Source organism: Dermochelys coriacea, chromosome 3 (genome assembly GCF_009764565.3).
Source record: "Dermochelys coriacea isolate rDerCor1 chromosome 3, rDerCor1.pri.v4, whole genome shotgun sequence".
NCBI lineage: Eukaryota > Metazoa > Chordata > Testudines > Dermochelyidae > Dermochelys > Dermochelys coriacea.
The window spans coordinates 149,720,854-149,739,076 of record NC_050070.1 but is presented as its reverse complement, the minus strand read 5'-3'; the positions used below and the strand labels follow the sequence as shown (position 1 = coordinate 149,739,076).

Below are 18,223 nucleotides of genomic sequence, written 5' to 3'. Positions count from 1 at the left end.
CTCCTCAGTCTCTGAATACAGTACAGTTCAGGCTTGTTCCCTACACATTCTAGTGCTGTCTGCTCTGCTGCAAGGGTAGTAAGTGCCAAGCCAGCCCTTTTCATCCCCCCAAGGTGAGCTATCACTTCCCAGCCTGCCAGCAAAAGTCCTAAAGATGTTTGTAGACTCCTTGGTGCAGCAGGGGAGAACTGGGCCAGTAACAAGGGGCTGTAGAGCACATTGTTTTCATGCTTGGGGTAAAGAACATGCTTTTAGAAGCAACATAAACTGAGTGATGTGGCCTCTCCGAGGGACTCTATTAGCCCATTCTCCTCTTCCCCTGCAAGCAGTGGGTTTGATTTTGGAAGAATGTGATTTTCAAGTCTCTTTGTCCTCCCCCCAAAGGGCTCTAGTTCTGGACTTCAACTACACCCCATATCATTACTGGGGTCATGGGACACTGGCATAGGACACTCACAGATCCACTGAGCTCTGGGGCCTTGCTGCTCAGGCCATCTCACAGGAAGCACACATCTCTTCTGGGTCAGGGTTGCCTTGTGCGTATCAGAGCCCAGCACTGAGCTGATGCTACTGTAATGGCTTGTAGGCTGCAAGTGCTATTTGACCCTCCTCACCTGTACTGCTCTGCCATAATCTACAACAGCAATGCACTGTACCATGCCTTCGCTTCCCTGCCTTGAGAGGAAGAAAGGTCTGCACAGTATGCTGGCATGACTTTGAAAAAACCTCCCTCGAAGGGGACTAGAGCTAACACACTTGTCCCAGAGGAATGGATCACATCCCTCCATACATGAGACCATGCTGACAGAACAAAGCTGTAGATAAGAGGTGGGAAAACTGCAGCCTGTGGGCCACATCTGTCCTGGCCCTCGAGACCCTGGCCACACCCCTGCAGTCTCCGCTCTCTGTGCCACCAGCACTCTGGGCAGGGGGGCTGCAAGTTCCTTCCAGGCAGCACAGCTCCAAGAACCACTGGCCTGCCCTGATGCTCTAGACTGCATGGTGGCGTAACTGGCTCAACGTGGGCCTTGCATCTGTCAGTCCTGGTGTACTGAGCAGCATGGTAAGGGGGCAGTGAGCAGAGGGGGGCATTAGATAAGGGGCAAGGGGTCCCAGGGGCAATCAGGACAGGGATCAGTTGGATAAGCATGGGGGTGTGGATAGGGGTGGGGGGTGGAGGCCCAGTGGGCAGTTGGGGGACAAGGAGCAGGGATGGTTGGATGGGGGCAAGGGCCAAGCTGTTTGGGGAGGTGCAGCCTTCCCTTCCTAGCCCTCCATACAGTTTCAGAACCCCATTGTGGCCCTCAGGCCAAAAAGCTTGCCCACCCCTGCTGTAGAGCATCACTGTGCCCCTGGAGACTCTGTAGCACTGATGGCAGCTTCTCAGACAGGACTGATTAGAGAAACTCCCCCTGTACTGTAGGATGCTGGTGAAGGAGTGTGGAACGTAGGGCTCAGCTACCACATTGCCCCACTCTCTGCCCCAGTAGCAAGGAATGGAGGTACTAGAATAGTCAAACAGGAAGGAAGATCCTGTGGTTAAGGCACTGCAGGAGTTACAGCTCTCCCTGAGGCAATCACTGTCCCTCTGGGCTGTAGCTCCCCAGCTGTAAAATGGGGATAATGACACTTCCCAACTCACAGGAGCATTGCAAGTGTAACATCCATTACTGTTTGCAGAGCAATGCCCAGTGATGGAACCATGGGAATGCCTGCTCACTATGTGTGCTGTGCCATCCTGACACTGTTTGTCAGCATCAGCACCTAGAGGCAGGAGAAATGTTACCAAAATCTGCCAGGTGAAAAGGTGGGTGTATTTCCCTGCTGAGTTTTCCCAAGAGCCTCATTAGGTTCCAGACATTTATTATGCAATCTTTGAATAAAAAGTTCTTTAAGGAAAGGATAAAAACTTCACAAATCACTCAATTTCAGGCCAAAATGGTCCTGGAGCTCCTAGGGGGGCAGCCGTTTAAAGAAGAATTCCAGAGTCCTGGTCACTCCTTGCCTGGGTCGCTTTGCACTGGAGCCACCAGGGCTCTTGGCTTTGCTTTTGCTCTTGGCAGGAGAACTGGAAGTAGCAGCAGGGGCCCTGAGGGGGCTGGGTTCTGAGAAGGAGCTCTGCAGCTCCACAGCAAAGTGATAGTCCATGTGCTCCAGGAGCTCCCACACTGGCACCTGCTGGCCACACTTTTCACAGTGCAGCTGGTCTGGTGAGCTGGCAGGGCCTTGTGAAAACCCAGCAGAGCGTGGCAAACTCTGCTCCTTCCACTCAGGTAGTTGGGAAGCATCTGTTCCAGCTGATTCTGTTTTTAGAGTGCTCCTGGAGGCTGGGTCAGCAGAGGGCCTTTCTGCAGGATAACGGAGCAACTCCTCAGGGGGAAGCCGTCTGTATGGGGAGGGGGAGCTGCCACCCTTGGGACTGTGCCTCACAAGGGCTTCTGGAGTCTGACTCTTGCCAAGGATGAGACCGTCTCTCTCACTCCGGCCACAGGGATCAGGCACTGACAACTCTGCCTCTGCACTGGGGACACCAGGCAGGCAGGGCCCTGTGGCCACACGGGCTCGCTGCCTTTCTGCTGCCTTCCAGAAAAAGGCCTCAATAGCGTTCATGGGCTTCTTACTGGGCTCTTTTCTTGGGCTCCCAGTGCACTTGACATTTGGGCTGGTTGCCTTGGTACCAGATGGCAGGGTACACTGGGCATCACTGGTCAGGAAGGCAGCAATGCCTGCAGGAGAGAGTGTGGGAGCCTCAGAAAATTTGCTTGCGTAGATATGCAGAAATGTAAGCGGAGGGGACCTGTGGAGAAAAGCAGATTAGCAGCAGCTCAGACCCAGCCCAAGTAGTGAGAAGCCTTTCAAGGCAGGATTTAAGTAAGTGTGTCAGGTTTCCCTGGGCATGTTAACAGTGCAGCAGCTGAGACAACAGGACATTGGTGGGCTGGTAGGGGAGGATGTTTTAGTCATGCCTGTTAGCCAAACACTATTACCCCCTCCTCCTCATGACTTTGCAGTAAGAGGCCTTGGCGCTGCAGATTGCCTGTGTCACTGCCAGGAGCAAAGCAGCGCTTCCTTGAGGAATGTGACTTGAGCAGAGGCACTAGCCAGGCCCCCTGGATTCTGGCAAGGAGCCTGAACCCTCAGTCCCATCTGCCAGGGGTGGGAGCTCCTGCAACTCTCAGGCTCCCAGTCAGGGATGAGCTGTCCTGAAGGAGTCACTGCCCAAGCTAGGACATGAAGGTGGAAAGGAAACAGGTTGTACTTAAAAGTGCTTTTATTTCCCCCCCATGCCCTCTCTGCCCAACAAGCATCTTGTCCCCCTGACCACCAGAGCACAGCCATTCTCTTCTGGCTAGCCCAGGGATGATGGCACCCTGAGCACAAGTCAGCCAGGTACTCACGCTGCAACAGTACAGCTCAGTTCATTCCAACTCCAGAGGAGCACAGCCCTGCCCCCCTTTCTTTTGGCACTGCCCAGATGCTGAAGGTGGAAGTTAGCACTGCAGGGTAGGGGTTTGGGGGAGGATGATGCTCAATAGCTGCCCTTCTGGGTGGGTAGTACTCACCTGCAGCTGAGCCCAAGACAACATGCGCCTTGTGTCTTCCAGCTCTGAGGGCCACAGCTCTCTCTGCCTGAGCCAGCTCCTTCCAAATTCAATCCCTGCTCATGTCTGTATTCAGCACAGCCCCATTGTCCTGCATGTGTCATCTCCCAGGGCACAGCCCAGCCCCCCTCCAGCACACCAACCCCGAGGCCAGGAAGGGGACCTGCTCACCATGCAGCCTGCTGGGCTCCAGCCACATTGCAGTTTCGGATGATCATGAAGGCATCAATGCTGATCTTGTGGGCGTCATAGCGGGGCAGGGCACAGCAGCGCGACAGGCCACTGGCTCGCTGATCGCCTAGCATGCGGATGCTAACAGTCAGCTGTTTGGCCACCCGGCAGTTCTGTGGAGAGAGGACACAGCTGCAGTACAGGGCAAAACAGTGAATGCCAGGAACGTGCTCAGGAAGGCACTCAGCCTGGAGCATTGCACTGCCAGCCAGTAACTTTACAATCCAATGCCACCACCTGCCCTGGCAGGATCAGCTGCTGTCTGTCACCATCACAGTCTGAGGTGGATGTTGAGTGTGTGAGGGGCTCATACACCTTGTGCATGTATGTGGGGAGGGGGTGTCATCCCTGCTTCCAGCCCTACACAGGTACATTCCCCTTTATCCACATCACAATACAGCATAGCTGCCAGGTTAGTCTCAACCCTGGCCAGCAACGTAAGACCCATGGGTTATAAAGCAGCTCGTTCACTTTTAGGGGTGCAGGGCTGGGCTCCCAGAAGTGAGCCAGCAAGAAACACATGCTAGAACTGAGGTGCAGAGAGAGGAAGCTGCCTGCCCCAGCACATTCATCCCCTCATGTGTACCTAATGCTCGCATTCATTAAGGGAGGGAAGAGGAGGACAGTGGTTAGCTCAGGGTATTTTGGAGTCAGGCCCTCCTACAGCACCTTTCCCTCTCTGGGTCCTTCCTAACCTCTTAACTTAGTCAGCCAGCAGCTGTGCATTTGAATGCAGGGCAACTTCCTCTGCCACTCACCACAGTCACCACATCCCCCAGGCTGGTGCCAGACAGCTCAGGTAGCGGAGACCCTGCTGCCTCTGGCCCAGCCCCACAGTAAGAGAGGCAGAAAACCCTCAAGCCCCGCCTTACTTGGTCTCTGTCCTTGCTCAGTCTCTCCTCCAGCTCCAAGGCCATCTGCAGAAGCCAGTGCTGCACCTGCAAGCAGGACACAGCAGCATTTGATACAGCCCCAGGACATCCCCACACACATCCAAGCAGCTGCTGTTACAGACCTGGAAGTCAGCCCTGATCACCACCACACTCGGCAAGCTGCTGACAGGCAGTGAGGAACATTCAAGGGGCACTCGGCTCAAACTAGGACCACAAGGTCAGTTTCTTACAAACCCCAAGATCACCACAAATGCTTCCAGAGAATCAATAAAGCCAGGGGAGACGGGGTTTAGTTTTAATCTGAGATGCATCCACCATGCCCTAGAATCTAGAGCAGTGGTCTCCAAAGTTTTTGGATCGTGCACCCCCAAGTGCCGCCGAAGAAAGAAGAGCAGAAGACCTGCCGCCAGCATGCAGAGCTGCTGCCAAAGAAAAAAAAACGGCAGCGTGCCATCCAGCGGCGCTCCTCCTGCCACAAACCCCCAGGAATCCTCTGGCGCACCCCATTTTGGAGACCATTGATCTAGAGCATCCCAGATATTGCAGCATGTGTCAGTGCTGGGAATCTGAAAGGGACAGATCTTCTAGTGACATTATCTGAGGCCAAGGGAAACGCAGCAAGTGCAGAAATCCTGTAGATTTTTAGAACCATCATCGCTCCCATCTTCTCAGCTGTTAGCAACACAAGGAAGGACAGAGTTTCTAACATGACAATGTCCATTTAATGGATCTGAAAGCAGGCTGGGAGATTCAGAGCTCAGCTTTGTGCTACTCTATCATATGGATGCTTAAAGAACCCTCTCCCACCCTGCCCAAAAACAAGGTGCCCTCCAGTATGGGCCCAACTGACGTGGGTGGCATTTGTGTTAGCAGCAGGTTTACCATCACTTGCACGGCTGCAGTCACACAAGGACTTTCATTCCATCCAGGCATTTAAAAGCTCCTTTCCAGCAGGAATCTGGATTCCCCTTGGAGAAGAGGCTTAGTAACAGAAGTAAAGGCCAGCAACCCTGACAGACGCAGCTAGATGACAGAGAATTTCAGCAGCACAATCAGTTGGTGGTCTTCCTCCAAGCTCCCACTAGCTGCAGTTAACCAAGGCAGACTGAGAGGCAGCAGGAGCACAGCTTGCAGCGAAGGCAAAGGCAGACTATAGTGTACAGGACATTCTCATCCTGGCGCATCCAGGTGCTCCCTCAGGCACAGCAGGACCAAGGGGACAGAAATCCATCAGTGCCAAGAAGGGATTGTGCGCACAGCTGTGGAGAGGACAGGATAAAGGAACACTCCCTCCCCTCTCTCCACACTGACCAGTGTGCTGTAGTGTATGAAGGGCTGAGAGACTCCTGTTCCCTGCTGACAGAGGGAGATGCAAGGTGTTTCCCCAAGGAATTACACAGCTGCTGGTGCACAGATTCTACAAAGCCTAAGAGCCCGATTTCAGGGCGCTGCATTCAGCATGGTGAAATGCAGCAGCTCTTGCAACACAGTCTGAGCCCAGAGGGAGGGGGCTGCAGCCTGTGGAATGGATCAGTGGCTATCCCCATCTCAGGTCCAAACCAGTTCTGCTCAGGAGATCTCATGCTCTCTTACCTGCTTCTGAGTGGTCAAGGCTGCTTTCCCAGGGAAGTTCTTGCTGCATCCAATGGACTTAGGCAATTGCCTGGGTTTCACAGGTTCCTGTTCAATTCCTCTGCACAGATCATAGAGCCAGGACCTAAAAGTCCCACATGAGGTTTGAGATTAAGGCTGATAATGGTCCATCTCTCTTCCTGAGCTCACTGAGTAATCTGATCAGGAAGACCTCATGGCTCCTGCATACCTGCATGTGAAACTAGGCCCCAGGGATTCCTGGGGCAGTGCACACAGGCAGGGTTCAGGGACAACTTCCTGTTCTAAACCCAGCCAGCCACTTGAATTCTCCTGGCCTAGACCTGCGTAGGCTGGCAGTTAGATAAACCACACAATGGGCCCCATGGGACTCACCCCTTAGCACAGAGTCCTTTACTCCTGCAGAGTACTGCACAGCTATGACCCCAACTGCATCTCACACTGGCTGCATCTGGGGCTACAGAGCTAGGTGACTTCAGCTAGCTGAAGCAATGGGCTGCTTCTCTGCTTGGCCATTTTAAACTACATTCAGGTGAAAGTTCCAGCTCCCCAGGCAGCTGCAATGGCAGCCAGCAGCAGGTTTCATTCAGCTACTAATGGAGAAATACCTTACAGCAGTTATTGCTCAAGTGCCCCAACTCCCTCCCTACGACAGCAGCATTCCCTAGACTAGAGGTTCCCAGCCACTGTTCTGTGCATTGGACATTTCAGGCTTCAGACTGGTATCCTAAGCTCCCAATGCCCAAGCTTGGGACTGGTATTCCTAAGCTCCCAACACTTAAATGATGAAGCCTCCGTGCTGGGTCTGAGCACTGCCTGTCTCCCATTCCATCTTCTCTAACCTGCTCCGGAGCTTGGGTTGTGTCCCTGGAGCAGCACATACTCCACAGCAGCATACAGGGGACAGCTGAATGGCAAACAAGCGCTTAGCCTTGGGAGGATGGACAGGTGCTTGGAAAGATCAGAAGCCAGTGCTTGTGCCTAGCAGACCATTACAGGACACTGTCTCAATGCAACCCTGAAAAGGCCCAGACAGAAACTCTCCTGCGCAACAACCTCAGCAGAATGGCCTACAGATCTACTGATGAAGAGGAGGGAGAACACAAGCCCATTATCCTATGGAGACCGGCAGCCTAGAAGCCAGCATGTCACCTACCCAGTCTTGTCTCCGAAGTGAGTTTGGAGCTGTGACTCGCTGAATAGGGTCAGCTGCCCCATGTACTCCACTCCCAGTACGTCTGTGATGGAGGCACCCAGCTTCCCTCCCAGGTGCCGGCTGCAGGAGAAGAAGGAAACATAGAAGAGAATTGTCACATGGAGACTGAAGCATGTTCAGCACGCCCCAGCTCCCATTCACTGGCAAGAAGCAGGATAGGTGAGGGAGCAGTGCTGGCTGGCCAGACTCCTTGACCGAGGAGCAACACATGATTCCAGTGAGGATGGGACAGCTCATTAATTCCTAGCCTGAGACGTGGTCGCATAGGAACAGGGAGAGAAAAGGCATAAATGCAGAAAGACAGCACCCTCCCTTGCTTAAAATCTATTTGTTCACTCACTCTTCCCTGCCCCCTCCCCAGGTCTAGCCATTCCTGTGTGAGCAGAAAAGACCCCAGGAGTAGCTGCCTGAAGACAGATGCTAACTTTGCAGCTCTTGAGCACGGCTTCCGACTGGAAAAGCTGGTGGTTACTTTTTCAGCTCCACCATTGTTCCTGAGACATGGTTCATAGTAGATTGTGCAGATGTTCAGAATATAACCGTGCATGTTCTCCAAGCTCCTGGTGCTCAGCTCCCCAACACTAAAGTCAGAATACACCAAGCACGAGGAGTCTGCATGTTTCCACTTGGTGAGCCTTGCATGTTGTCCAACTGCACTTCTTGTGCTTAGCTACACCTTAGGCAACAGGTTCAAATGATGCCAATTGAACTCTGGTAGGCCTTTTGGGCTTGCCTCCTTCATTGGGGAAAAAGCGAATGACAGCATCTCCCAAACCCAGTCACTCATGGTGTCAATGAGATGTCACGCTCAGTAAATTTGTGCAGATCTTCCCAATAGGATCCCCCTTCTCTTTTCTTGCATGCATTAACGAGCAATGAAGTATTTAATATTTTAAGGGCTTGTCTACGAACAATCAGACAGCTGCAGCGGCACAGGAGCTAGCAAACAGAGCTCTAAACAGGGGAGTTTGAGTGGGAGTTCTGTTGGAGGAGAAGGTAGTTGTACTTGGTTTTGTATTTTTAGTATTTGTCTTTGTGTGTGTGTGTAGGGGTTTTGTGCTGGGAGAGCAGCTGAGCCTGATTAGGGGGTGGGGCTTTGTGTTGAGAGCAGCTGAGCCCTGCCTAGGGGGTGGGGCTTCTGACTAGGGGCCCTATAAAGGTAGCCAGCCAGTCAGGCAGTGGCACAGACAGCTGCAGCAGCACAGGAGCTAGCTAACAGAGCTCTAAACAGGGGAGTTTGAGTGGGAGTTTGCAAGGGGAGTTTGCATTGTGGTGCTTGTTTGGGGTTTGCTTTTGCTGGGGGGGTGGTCTTTTTGGTGTGGCTTGTGTTTCCCAGATTAACAGGATTTAGGTGGGAAGGAGATGACACATACAGAGGCAGCTGTGGGAGTGACTCCTGCAGTGAAAGACACATTGAGGATGACTGGATGTGGAAGCTGTGGTATGTACATGATCCTGGAGGGGGGAACCGGTAAGAGTTTTGTCTGCATGAAATGCCGTCTGATAGAGCTGATGGAGGAAAAGATCTGAGGTTTGGAGATGCAGGTGGAAAGTCTGGTTGAGTTTAGGAAGGGGTTTGAGCAGATGATGGAGCAAAGATATGAGGTATCTGAAGGGAAAAGCTCAGACTCACGGATGGAAGCAGGGCTGGGGAATTTTGAGGAGAGACTGGATGAGGAAAGTGGTCAGTGGAAACATGTGACTCAAAGAACCAGGCAGAGAAAAAGACGGGCTAGTGAAGGAGAAATAGAGCTTAGGAACAGGTTTGCAGAGTTGGAAAATGAAGGGGCTCAGCAGGTAGTCGCTGAAGGTGGAAGGGTAAGGAAGAAGAGAAGAGAGGCTAGCCCTATAGAAAAAGGGGAAGAGTCAAGGGAGACTACACCAAATATGAGCCCCAGGAGGATACAGGATGGGTTGAAGAGGATTATAAGGGAAAACAGGAATGGAAAGAACTTGCAGCCAGAGGGAACAGGGGAGAGACTGGAGAATAGCACTGTCACCAGGAAAAGGCAGGTCTATGTGATCGGGGACTCTTTATTGAGAAGAATAGACAGGCCTGTAACTAGAGCTGATCCTGAGAATAGAAGGGTGTGCTGTCTTCCGGGTGCTAAGATACGGGATGTAGACCTGAGGTTGAAAAGGATCCTCAAGGGAGCGGGAAAGAATCCCCTAATTATCCTTCATGTGGGAACAAATGATACAGCCAGATTCTCGCTGGAAAGTATCAAGGGAGACTATGCTAGGCTGGGGAAGACGCTTAAGGAAATTGAGGCTCAGGTGATCTTTAGCGGGATCCTTCCTGTTCCTAGAGAAGGGCAACAAAGGTGTGACAAGATTATGACTGTCAACAGATGGCTTAGGCAGTGGTGCTATAAGGAGGGCTTTGGGATGTATGGCCACTGGGAGGCATTCACGGACAGAGGTCAGTTCTCTCGGGATGGACTTCATCTGAGTAGGGAAGGAAATAGACTTCTAGGATCGAGGCTGGCACAACTGATAAAGAGAGCTTTAAACTAGGAATTGGGGGGAGATGGATGGGAGATGTCCAGAAAATCTCCACACCAGATTTTAGCATTGAGAGGGAAGAAGATGAAGTAAGAAAGGATACATCCATGGGTAGGAGAATGTATATAAGGAGCGAGGGCGGTGTGGATACTAGTCTAATAGGTTATACTGGCTGTAGAATGACTGTGCCTAATAGGGTACAAAATGTGAGCGAGGCCGAACAGCAAAAATTAAGATGTTTGTACACCAATGCGAGGAGCCTAGGTAACAGAATGGAGGAACTAGAGCTACTGGTGCAGGAAGTGAAACCAGATATTATAGGGATAACAGAAACATGGTGGAATAGTAGTCATGACTGGACTACAGGTATTGAAGGGTATGTGCTGTTTAGGAAAGACAGAAACAAAGGTAAAGGGGGTGGAGTAGCATTGTATATCAACGATGAGTTAGAATGTAAAGAAATAAGAAGCGATGCAATGGATAAGACAGAGTCTGTCTGGGCAAAAATTACATTGGGGAAGAAAACTAGTAAAGCCTCTCCTACGATAGTGCTTGGGGTGTGCTATAGACCTCCGGGATCTAATTTGGATATGGATAGAGCCCTTTTTAATGTCTTTAATAAAGTAAATACTAATGGAAACTGCGTGATCATGGGAGACTTTAACTTCCAAGATATAGACTGGAGGACCAGTGCTAGTAATAATAATAGGGCTCAGATTTTCCTAGATGCGATAGCTGATGGATTCCTTCATCAAGTAGTTGCTGAACCGACTAGAGGGGATGCCATTTTAGATTTAATTTTGGTGAGTAGCGAGGACCTCATAGAAGAAATGGTTGTAGGGGACAATCTTGGCTCAAGTGATCATGAGCTAATTCAGTTCAAACTAAATGGAAGGATTAACAAAAATAAATCTGCAACTAGAGTTTTTGATTTCAAAAGGGCTGACTTTCAAAAATTAAGGAAATTAGTTAGGGAAGTGGATTGGACTGAAGAACTTATGGATCTAAAGGTAGTTGAGGCCTGGGATTACTTTAAATCAAAACTGCAGAAGCTATCGGAAGCCTGTATCCCAAGAAAGGGGAAAAAATTCATAGGAAGGAGTTGTAGACCAAGCTGGATGAGCAAGCATCTTAGAGAGGTGATTATGAAGAAGCAGAAAGCATACAGGGAGTGGAAGATGGGAGGGATCAGCAAGGAAAGCTACCTAATTGAGGTCAGAAGATGTAGGGATAAAGTCAGAGAGGCTAAAAGTCGAGTAGAGTTGGACCTTGCAAAGGGAATTAAAACCAATAGTAAAAGGTTCTATAGCCATATAAATAAGAAGGAAGAAGTGGGGCCGCTTAACACTGAGGATGGAGCGGAGGTTAAAGATAATCTAGGCATGGCCCAATATCTAAACAAATACTTTGCCTCAGTCTTTAATAAGGCTAAAGAGGATCTTGGGGATAATGGTAGCATGACAAATGGGAAGGAGGATATAGAGGTAGATATTACCATATCAGAGGTAGAAGCGAAACTGAAACAGCTTAATGGGACTAAATCGGGGGGCCCAGATAATCTTCATCCAAGAATATTAAAGGAATTGGCACCTGAAATTGCAAGCCCATTAGCAAGAATTTTTAATGAATCTGTAAACTCAGGAATAGTACCGAATGATTGGAGAATTGCTAATATAGTTCCTATTTTTAAGAAAGGAAAAAAAAGTGATCCGGGTAACTACAGGCCAGTTTGACATCTGTAGTATGCAAGGTCCTGGAAAAAATTTTGAAGGAGAAATTGGTTAAGGACATTGAAGTCAATGGTAAATGGGACAAAATACAACATGGTTTTACAAAAGGTAGATCGTGCCAAACCAACCTAATCTCCTTTTTTGAAAAAGTAACAGATTTTTTAGATAAAGGAAATGCAGTGGATCTAATTTACCTAGATTTCAGTAAGGCATTTGATACCGTGCCACATGGGGAATTATTAGTTAAATTGGAGAAGATGGGGATCAATATGAACATCAGAAAGTGGATAAGGAATTGGTTAAAGGGGAGACTGCAACGGGTCCTACTGAAAGGCGAACTGTCAGGTTGGAGGGAGGTTACCAGTGGAGTTCCTCAGGGATCGGTTTTGGGACCAATCTTATTTAATCTTTTTGTTACTGACCTTGGCACAAAAAGTGGGAGTGTGCTAATAAAGTTTGCAGATGATACAAAGCTGGGAGGTATTGCCAATTCGGAGAAGGATCGGGATATTATACAGGAGGATCTGGATGACCTTGTAAACTGGAGTAATAGTAATAGGATGAAATTTAATAGTGAGAAGTGTAAGGTTATGCATTTAGGGATTAATAACAAGAATTTTAGTTATAAGTTGGGGACGCATCAATTAGAAGTAACAGAAGAGGAGAAGGACCTTGGAGTATTGGTTGATCATAGGATGACTATGAGCTGCCAATGTGATATGGCTGTGAAAAAAGCTAATGCGGTTTTGGGATGCATCAGGAGAGGCATTTCCAGTAGGGATAAGGAGGTTTTAATACCGTTATACAAGGCACTGGTGAGACCTCACCTAGAATACTGTGTGCAGTTCTGGTCTCCCATGTTTAAAAAGGATGAATTCAAACTGGAGCAGGTACAGAGAAGGGCTACTAGGATGATCTGAGGAATGGAAAACTTGTCTTATGAAAGGAGACTTAAGGAGCTTGGCTTGTTTAGCCTAACTAAAAGAAGGTTGAGGGGAGATATTATTGCTCTCTATAAATATATCAGAGGGATAAATACAGGAGAGGGAGAGGAATTATTTCAGCTCAGCACCAATGTGGACACAAGAACAAATGGGTATAAACTGGCCACCAGGAAGTTTAGACTTGAAATCAGATGAAGGTTTTTAACCATCAGAGGAGTGAAGTTTTGGAATAGCCTTCCAAGGGAAGCAGTGGGGGCAAAAGATCTATCTGGTTTTAAGATTCTACTTGATAAGTTTATGGAGGAGATGGTATGATGGGATTTTGGTAAGTAATTGATCTTTAAATATTCAGGGTAAATAGGTCTAATCCCCTGAGATGGGATATTAGATGGATGGGATCTGAGTTACTATAGAAAACTCTTTCCTGGGTATCTGGCTGGTGAATCTTGCCCATGTGCTCAGGGTTTGGCTGATTGCCATGTTTGGGGTCGGGAGGGAGTTTTCCTCCAGGGCAGATTGGAGAGGCCCTGGAGGTTTTTCGCCTTCCTCTGTAGCATGGGGCATGGTTGACTTGAGGGAGGCTTCTCTGCTCCTTGAAGTTTTGAACCATGATTTGAGGACTTCAATAGCTCAGACATGGGTGAGGTTTTTCATAGGAGTGGTGGGTGACATTCTGTGGCCTGCGCTGTGCAGGAGGTCGGACTAGATGATCAGAGTGGTCCCTTCTGACCTTAGTATCTATGAATCTATGAATTAGTTCTTAGCAAGCTACGGTGTGAACTGACCCCACAATTAGCTTGCCACGCAAAAGCCATCTGTTAATGCGCTTAGATCTAGTCCCGTTTTAAAGTACACTAGGGAACTGTTAGTGAGCGTAAACAGGGTCCAAACAGACAGTGTGCAATGGGGTAGATTCATACCCCAGCCTGCCGCAAACTAAATGTTCATGTAGATAAGCCCAAAATGTCTACATCATCATCACTGGACATCTGAATTAACCCTCACTGAGCTGAATGGGGCAGTTCACACCTCTCCAAGATATTCAACTGAGTTTTGCACGCAGAGTGAGCATGAACTAAAATGTGCATCTTGGCAACCAAACCAGCTAGAGATTATTTTTTAAATGAAAGCTTAAATTCTGGTGAACAAAGCAGCAGCATGAAAGAGGGGCTGATACACTCTACTGTCAGGTCCCAGCTCAGTCCAAGTCCTGGGTTCAGCGAAAGCACGACTCCCAAATACTTACATGCTGCTGATGGGCATGTGGCTGAAGAGCTGTGAGACAGATCCCTGGGATACCAGCGTCTGGCGGTTGGGCTTGTTCAGCCCACAGGCCAGTTTTGCCAGTGCCTGGAATATGGAAGAGTGTGGAAACCCCATTACTGCAAACCCCACATGCTCAAAGGACCACAGGCTTCTAAAAAGACTGCCTACTAGGTTCTGCAGTAGAGCCCCCAGGTAACAGCTGAAGGGCTCTCTGTAGGCTTTGGGATTCCACAGCGTTTTCCATGGGCACAGCTCTGAGGATAAGATTCAGGTTCTACCACTCTTCATTCCCAGTTATTAACTGCCACAGGATCTGAACTGTGCTGGCTAAATTGTCTTTAAACACAGTGTCACCTGCAACAGTCTAGCTCTGAGAAGAGTCAGAACCCTGCTTTAGACAGTTTAGAGGACTCAGTATGTTTAGCATGGTTGTGCTAGCTCAGTTCTGGTCAGGAAACTGTGCTAAAATCCCAAGAGCAGCCCTCACACTCCTGCCCTACTACCCACCCCATGCCTGTTTTTTCTGTCTGGGCCTCTCCTCTTCAATTCTCTCTGCTCCTGTCTTGCTGTGTCTCCTTTAGTCTTCTCTCTGCAAGGTCAGCAGCAGAGTGCTACAGAAGGAAACCTACAAGATGCTAGTCAGTAAAAGGTGTTACAGTTAATGCAGCAGAAAACTCACAGCTGCAGTATCAGAGTGAGTCAGTTCCCCTTTGCAGCTGGCTGTGTGTGTGTTCCTGTGGTTGCTGCTGGTGGCTGGTTATACATTACCCAAAGCACATCCACCAGACAGGAAGACTGAGAAAGCCAACCTGACACACATCACATCAGCATTTGTGGGGTGGGAGGAGGGGAGACACTGAACTAGGGTTCTTTCTGTCCAATTAAACAGGAGTTTACACCAGTAAAGCTCTCCTATTGTCACAGAATTGGTGTCCTCATTCTAGAAAGGAAACACTCACTTTAAGATCAGTCATTTCTAGCGAGGTCTCTCTCCTGAGCATTTTAAAGATCTTTTCCACAGTGAGTTGACTGCTCGGGATATGCCAGAAAAATCAAAGCCCTGGCCAGTAAGTGAATCCAGTTCTAGGTAGTTTACATCTCCACAGTACTGGGCACACATTACAGCCCATCCCCATGCTTAATATTATTTTCAACTACATGCATTTAACTGTGGCCATGGTGTTCCATTCTGCTCAGATTCCATCAGATGCTGACTCTGATGGTTTCATTTATTTTACTGCATAATCAAAATACACCACTTGAAACAAAACCACCCGATTGTGTTACACACACCTTGTTGTGTGAAATCCCAGCTGAACACCTTAGTCCGGTAACTGCTTCCACAGCTGCCCTCATTTCCTCCACAATTACTGCTCCTACTGTCAGCTGCAGCTCTGGACAGCTGATGTCACCAAAAGGCAGCGACTCAAGCCATTGGTGCAAGCCACACTGCCGCAGATCCTCTGAAAAAGAGCACAAAGGGCATTAAAGCCCAACACAGCAAGGAGCGTGGTGGTTTTAGCAAGCTAGAATGAACAGTGGCCACACACTTGTCATTGCACCTTTATTCCATGGTTGAGAGGTAAGCTCCCTGCACCAGTGCATTTAGAAGAGGAGAAATTCTATTTGTCAGACGTGTCCTTTGGAAAAAGGAAAGCAAGTCACTTTCCTGCCAAACCATTGAAACAGAGACAACTACTTCCCAACTGCACCAATAGGAGCTGGAGAAGGAGATGGAGATGAGGTAAGACTTTCACACACAGCTCTCTGCTGTGGAATAACCTGAAACAGACTAAATGAGTTTGCTCTAAATAAGACCCAAGTTTGTAGGTACATTTGTCCAGATCTGCAAAGTGCTCAATTATTTAAATGAACAACAGTGCTCCCAAGTGGTTGTTTGGGTACATTTCAGCTCATAGATGTTTTCTTTTGAAAATGAAACTTTAGTCTGAATTTGAGCTTCAGCACCAGATCATGGATAACAGAGCCCTGGGATCGGACACTCTGCATGGCAAGTAGGGATTAAAGAGGTTGGGAAGGGCCAAGCAGGGAAAAGGGACTCTAGAAATCCTTCCCCAGACTCTATTTGCAATGCTGGCCTTTCACAGTCACAAGTAAGTCGCCTTTCACCTGTTCCTTAGGGCAGCCTTGTTTCCCTTGCATTAGGGCTTTTCTACACTGTGAGGCCTGCATTTTACTTTCTCTTTGACACAAATTGCAGTGTAGGGCAATTTCATTTTACCCTCACTTTCTTTAGAGCTGAAGGGAAATAAACTAAGACGAAAAGCAAAAAGGAACTGCTTAACTCCAGGAAAAGAAGCCGCATCTGCCTGGTGGCTTGACATTACCTTTGCAATCCACACTCTTATTCTTTGCTGCTGTTGTAGAGACATTTGGCAGTCCCTGGATGTAGGTAGTTGGCAGCCGCTCTGCTAAGATAGGCTGCCCTTGCATCTTCTTGAGCCTCTCTTGCACAGCGGTAGTCAGGTCCATGTAGGCTTCATCAATGCTGGCACGCTCAATCACAGCAAAGCGCGACATCACTTTCATCACCTCTACGCTGGCCTCTCGGTATCTGCAGCAGAAAGACATAAGGAGCTCAATCTTTGTCATGCACCTGGGACTCAGCGGCCTCTCAGCCCATGGTCTCTTTTCTTTTGTCTCTCCATCCAACTTCTCTACTGATGTGCTCCTCTCCCAAAGCTGAGTTTATGTTTTGCATTAATATGTTTGCCTTACTATTCAATTATACTAGTCTGACCCTCATGTGCATGAGCTCAGAGGCTGAAAGTCAGGGCACATCTCAGTTGGGTTTTCTAAATATGAGGTTAGTGTTGGGGAAGAGTCCACCCTGATAAATTCAAACACTGAAGGCTAATCTACAGTGAGAAGTTGCACTAGCATAGCTCCATCTCTCAGGGGTGCCAAAAAACCCACAGCCTTAAGAGATGTTACTACGCTAACCTAACCCCGGCGTAAACACAGCCAGTCGATGGAAGGATTCTCCCAGCAACCCAGCTATTGCCTCTCGGAGAGATGAATTAATGACACTGATGCAAAAACCCCTTCCGTCGATGCAGGAAGCATCTATGCTCAGGCCATGATGACCCTTCCAGTGGGGCTACGGCTACACCAGAGCTTACAGTGGTGCAGCTGCACCGTTGTAGCACCGCTAGTGAAGACGCTCTAAAGCAACGGGAGAGCTCTCCTGTCAGCTTCATTACTCCAGCCCCCGTGAGCAGCGGTAGCTATGTCGCGTGCTGTCCACACGGGGCCTAGGTCTGTGTCATTTATGTCGCTCCGGGGGGGGGTGGCTTATTCACACCCCTGAGAGACATAATTTATCCCAAGCTGAGCTGTAGTGCATACATAGCCTCTGCTGCTCCTTGCCTGTGCCCTAGCACAGACCCGGGGCGTGGCTGGGAAAACTTTAGTGCAGGTTTCCCACTCTTCCGTCGCATCCTGAAACCCGGGCACTCTGGTCAGTGTCTCCTAGCGCCCAGGAGGGAGGGACCCCGACCCTGCAGCAGGGCGCTCGGCGCTGCACAGACGCCCAGCAGGTCCCGGGCTCGCCTCACCTGCTGAGATCCGCCTTCCCGTAGGCCTCCGGGACCCGCGCCAGCACCAGCTGCGGGCAGCGCTGCTGGGCCTCGTCCGCCCGCATGCCCCGGCTGATCCCGAAGGCGCGCGCCTCGTAGCTGACGGCGATGATCCTGCGGGGAGACAGTACAGAGAGTGGAGCGGGCCGGGCCGGGCCGGGCGGGGAGGGGGGGGGAAGAGGCAGCACGTACCCGCCGCCCCGCCACGCGTCGTACTGCACCACGGCGCAGGGCTGGCCCCGCAGCCGCGGCTCCCGGCGCTGCTCCACCTGCGCGAAGAAGCAGTCCATGTCCGCCAGCGCCACCACGCGCTCCCGCCCGCGAGACATGCCCCCTGGCCCCGCGCGCGCGCCGGGAAAAGTCAACGGCTCCGGCTCTAGCGGACCGCGCCCGGCGGGCAGTTTGTGTTGCTCCCCGCCCCCGCCGTGACGCCGCGCGCGGTCTGCTGGGAGCTGTAGTCCCCGCGCGCAGCAGGATGAGGGCGGGAGGCCCGCGGTGCCTGCTGGGAACTGTAGTTCCCGCGGAGGGGGTTGGTGGTGGATTGCTCTCGCGCCCCGGTGATATAAGCTCCCTCTTCCGGTTCGGAGAGCTGGCGCGGTATGTGCGGCGGCTTGTGATTGGATCGC

The 18,223-nt window shown here is 50.1% G+C and overlaps 1 protein-coding gene across 4 annotated transcripts; it reads right to left on the bottom strand.

The window, feature by feature from the left end:
• Nucleotides 1-1,846: 1,846 nt before the first annotated feature.
• POLH (DNA polymerase eta) lies at nucleotides 1,847-18,145 on the bottom strand. 4 transcript variants are annotated; one of them, XM_038394912.2, is made up of 10 exons: nucleotides 17,790-18,145; nucleotides 17,577-17,711; nucleotides 16,347-16,573; nucleotides 15,292-15,461; nucleotides 13,979-14,082; nucleotides 7,494-7,613; nucleotides 6,320-6,443; nucleotides 4,706-4,771; nucleotides 3,774-3,946; nucleotides 1,847-2,797 (listed from the first exon to the last, which is right to left on the bottom strand). In XM_038394912.2, the coding sequence occupies exons 1-10, from the start codon at nucleotides 17,924-17,926 to the stop codon at nucleotides 1,954-1,956; spliced, it is 2,100 nt and encodes a 699-aa protein (XP_038250840.1). In that variant the 5' UTR covers nucleotides 17,927-18,145; the 3' UTR covers nucleotides 1,847-1,953. The 4 variants fall into 4 exon arrangements, with proteins under 4 accessions (XP_038250840.1, XP_043367504.1, XP_043367502.1 ...); XM_043511569.1 differs by having other exon boundaries at nucleotides 1,847-2,726; nucleotides 17,790-18,052; XM_043511567.1 differs by having other exon boundaries at nucleotides 4,592-4,771; nucleotides 17,790-18,048.
• Between the last annotated feature and the right edge of the window lie 78 nt (nucleotides 18,146-18,223).